Source organism: Phaethon lepturus, unplaced genomic scaffold, assembly GCF_000687285.1.
Source record: "Phaethon lepturus isolate BGI_N335 unplaced genomic scaffold, ASM68728v1 scaffold31699, whole genome shotgun sequence".
Lineage (NCBI taxonomy): Eukaryota > Metazoa > Chordata > Aves > Phaethontiformes > Phaethontidae > Phaethon > Phaethon lepturus.
In genome coordinates, this window is record NW_010566074.1 from 1 (window position 1) to 3951 (window position 3951).

Sequence of the window (3951 nt, forward strand, 5' to 3'; positions counted from 1 at the left end):
GGCACAAATTGAAACACAGGAAATTCCACTTCAACCTAAGAAAATGCTTTTTGTTGTGACAGTGGTTGAACACTAGCACAGGTCACCCAGAGAGGTTTTAGAGTCTCCATTCTAGGTGATGCTCAGAACATGACTGTGCACAGTCCTTAGTAACCTGGTCCAACTGACCCTGCTCTGACCAGGTAGGTTGGACAGTCTGCAAGTCCCTTCCAACCTCAGTGATTCTGTGGTTCATTTTTTGCCACTACAAAGTAAGCTTTTTACCCTCTTTTTTTCCCTTCATACCAGTGCTTAATACAAACTAAAGTCATCTTATGGTCTGAAGGGCAGTGAAAATAACACATACAGAGTTAAGTGTCATACTACTATACCTGACAGCTCTGAAAACCTACAGGAAAAAAAGACAGGAAGGCTAAAAGAAAGTAACAGAGGAAAGCTACAATACTAGTTATTAGTTTTGCACAGAGCTTGTATCCTTCATAAGAGAAGCTCTCAGGAGTATATTACAGAAACTAGCAGTAAGATTTACAATCTTCTCTCGGGAACCACCAAATTAAAGCAGATGAAAGTTACATTAAGAAGGTAATCCAAAAAAGATCAAAAGTCCAAAAGTGGTATAAGACAGTTTCAAGAAACCAAAACCAAACACAGAAGAAAACAAAGTCATAAGAAAACCCACAGGAATAGAAGGGGGAGAAACAGAAACAGCAACAACAAAAGTATTCAGTACAAAGAACATTAGAAACCCTAAGAAGCAGATCTGCCAAATTTCAGAAGAACCCCCTCTGAACAAGTCAGTAGCTCTTCCCCCTACCTGCCAAACGGATGCGGAAGCTTACAAATACCTTGTCATCCAAATCCAACATAAAAACCAGCCTAAATCCTCCGAAATGAAACCCAGTAAACTCAGTCTTACCGTTACGTTACAATTTGTTTCTGCATCCAATGATAGTCAGAAGTAGTATTTTTTTGTAAATATGCACTGGTGATAAATGCTAGAAGTAAGCAAGCATGGCTCATGCACGAATTAGCTTGGTCCGGACGCAAAAGTCCTTCCAAGCACAATTGTCACTGAAAATCAACTGAAATAGCTAATATTAAAAGAAGCAAACTTTAAGAAGTGATCTATACTAATTCAGTGAAAGTGTACGTGCCCTGCCATTTCTTTAAGCACAGAAAATGTGATGCTATAGATATACAAAAAACATAGCACATGGGTACTAGCTCAAAAGCTGATATTCCTGTAACAATCTGAAAACACTTATCCTCTCTAAATACTTACAGTACACTCTTGCATCTCCTGTTCCTTAGTTGCCAGCCTCATCACCAGAATATTTTCTCTTCGGGCAGACTCTTGCTGTTGCTGTTTCAACTTCTCTTCAGATTCTCTCAATCCCGTCACATCATTAGCTAATACAAGCAATAAAACACAAAAAGCACATGTTTTATAGCATCCCCTCATGAACAGTTTTTAAAGACAGCTAAAAGAATCTAAAAACCAAATTCATAAACAGCACAAGAATCATAAATAAGCATGACTATAATAAGTGTAGCTATAATAAGCATAAGTAAGAAAAATCAAAATATGATTAAGTATTAGAAATGCTTGACAACAGTTGGTTTTAAATACATCTTTCTGATCCTTCCTTAAGACTTACTAAACTTTTGAAATGTTTCCATGTTTATATAGGGAATAACTTTTAAATTGCTTGCATAATGTACTATTACTACTTGCAGTCTGAAACTTGGGAAGTTGGAACTGTCCTGGTATCTACAAGAAATGCTGAGGAGTGTTGGGGAGGAAGGGAAGGCTACACTGGCAAAAAAAAAGATCAAAAATTATTGTGGTCAATCCTTACACTGGTCTCAACACTCCATGAATAAACAGAGATTAGAGAACTTCAGAAACAGCAGCTCACTCACAACTAGGATCCATGAACATTTATGATCCATGAACATTTACAAAGTTTATGTATGAAATACAAGAGAAGGTAGCACAGCGTATTTCCAAATTACTCTAAACGGAACATGTGCAAGCAGCCTGATCCAAACAGTATACATTCACTCTGCTACTTGTCACGTATAAAATGATGAAAAGTTGGAATAATTAAGATTTTTATTTTTTTCTAAGTACTTGAGAATGGTGGGCTGTAAATGTAAACTAAGAACATCACAAATTGCTTCAGGACAATATAATTCTTTGCAGATAATTCAGTAATACTGATTACTAATTTAGTGTTTCCAAAACTGAGAAACTAGGAATGTTAAGACAACTTATTTATCTATGTTAGGACAGTTTGAGATTAGAATGAAATCAACTGCTTACATATGCTATATTTTAGTCTCTCCAGAACTCACACATTGTGGGATGGCAGTGGAAGAGAGATGTAACAACAGAAGGGACATCTGGACCGAGAGAGAATTGCCCTTCAAACTCAGTGGTACTAACTCTAGTATTTAGACTGAAAAGGTGAGTGGAAAACAGGAAAGACTCCACCTCTAGCTGCCAACTCAATTTTTAAAAGTGACTTAGGATTGGCGATTCAGTCACTTCTAGAATATATCCAGCTTTTCCCACTTGAGAGTAGGATGTTTTCCCATATTCTCTTTAGAAAAACTGAGGTACTGACCAAGTTTAAAAGACCATGTAAGACTGACAATCAAATAGTTAGTTTGCCTAATCAGATCAAACATTACCTGGGGACTCATTTTAGACCTTTACCTCCACAAACAATTCCCACCCTCCCATGTGGTTTACAATCCTGTGAGACTACTGAAGGCACAAACATTCATGGAGTATTTTGGTAGAGGATAAAGTCTCCTTTCTAATAGAAAAGTCTTGAAAATACACCTATTTGTGGTGTTATGTTTTGAAACTTCCCCCCCCTCCCCCCAAACAGTCTCTGTACAGATGGTCCTACAGATGCAAAACAGACTTTTTACATGCTGTTTAAGATCTGCAAAGGAAAACAAGCAGCTGAGAGATTTGGGAAAAGTTGAAAACTTGCACTGAAAAACACGGACTTTTTTCTGACAAATAACTGACACACAGATTATCTCTGATTTCTAACAGTTTTAGAAAGCACAGACATTACTTGAACACTCTGCTTTATACAAACATTCAGGTAAATCGTACCATTTTGAAACTTGGCTAACTTACAATTAAGGTCTGTGTACTTGCCCTCCAGAGCTTGCACATATGCTTCATACTGTTTCCACCTATTGCAGAGACAAAGAGAAAGAAGAATTTTCTGAAGCTCAGCTTATTAAATTAAGGCATCTTACTCCTAAACTTTCAGAGTGTACATTCACACCATAATCAGAAAGTGTCAAGAGGTAATTACAAAATTGCATAAAAAACAATTCCAGTTTTCAAAAAGGAGCTTTTTAATCATGGAGCTAGTTAAATCTACTTTACATCTCAAAAGGATAAAAAGGTAGCTGTGCACTACAACACTTAAAATTGACATCTTAAAACTTACTATATTATTTTGGACAAACATTGGGATCAAACATTTATTACATAGTTATTTGTGTGAAGTACCCAAGATACATCTCATTCTCAAAGCAGAACAATTCAACAAAATTCTGTAACAGAAACCGTAATACAAAGACAACATTAACTCTGTTACCAAGTGAACAAGACAACAAGCAGAAGTGTATTACAATATGCTAGAATTCGCAGCCTAGGTTAACTTATACCAACTCATTCAAATCAAGACCACACTCTGATTACATTCATCAATCAGAAGCCAAACAGTTTAATAACTGAAGGCACATTATCTAAGCAATTCATCCACAGTCAGAAAACCTCACACTTAAACAGCATTACATTTGATACAAACCATCAAATCAGTAGCAAATGGAAGTCTGCAGTAAATCTTAGCACTATATGCCTTACCAACAAAGTTCACGGGGGGGGGGGGGAGGGGGATTGGGGGGGGGGTTTGT

The 3951-nt window shown here is 36.9% G+C and overlaps 1 protein-coding gene across 1 annotated transcript in view; it reads right to left on the minus strand.

The window, feature by feature from the left end:
* Positions 1 to 1282: 1282 nt before the first annotated feature.
* Positions 1283 to 3951, minus strand: part of LOC104627247 (pre-mRNA-splicing regulator WTAP-like) — a gene marked incomplete at its 3' end in the record, with an annotated part of 9759 nt that continues 7090 nt past the window's right edge. The window contains exons 3-4 of the mRNA XM_010295379.1: positions 3161 to 3219; positions 1283 to 1410 (exon numbers count right to left, since the gene is read on the minus strand). Of these exons, the coding sequence (XP_010293681.1) occupies positions 1283 to 1410; positions 3161 to 3219 (187 nt within the window). The remainder of the gene's footprint in view (positions 1411 to 3160; positions 3220 to 3951) is intronic.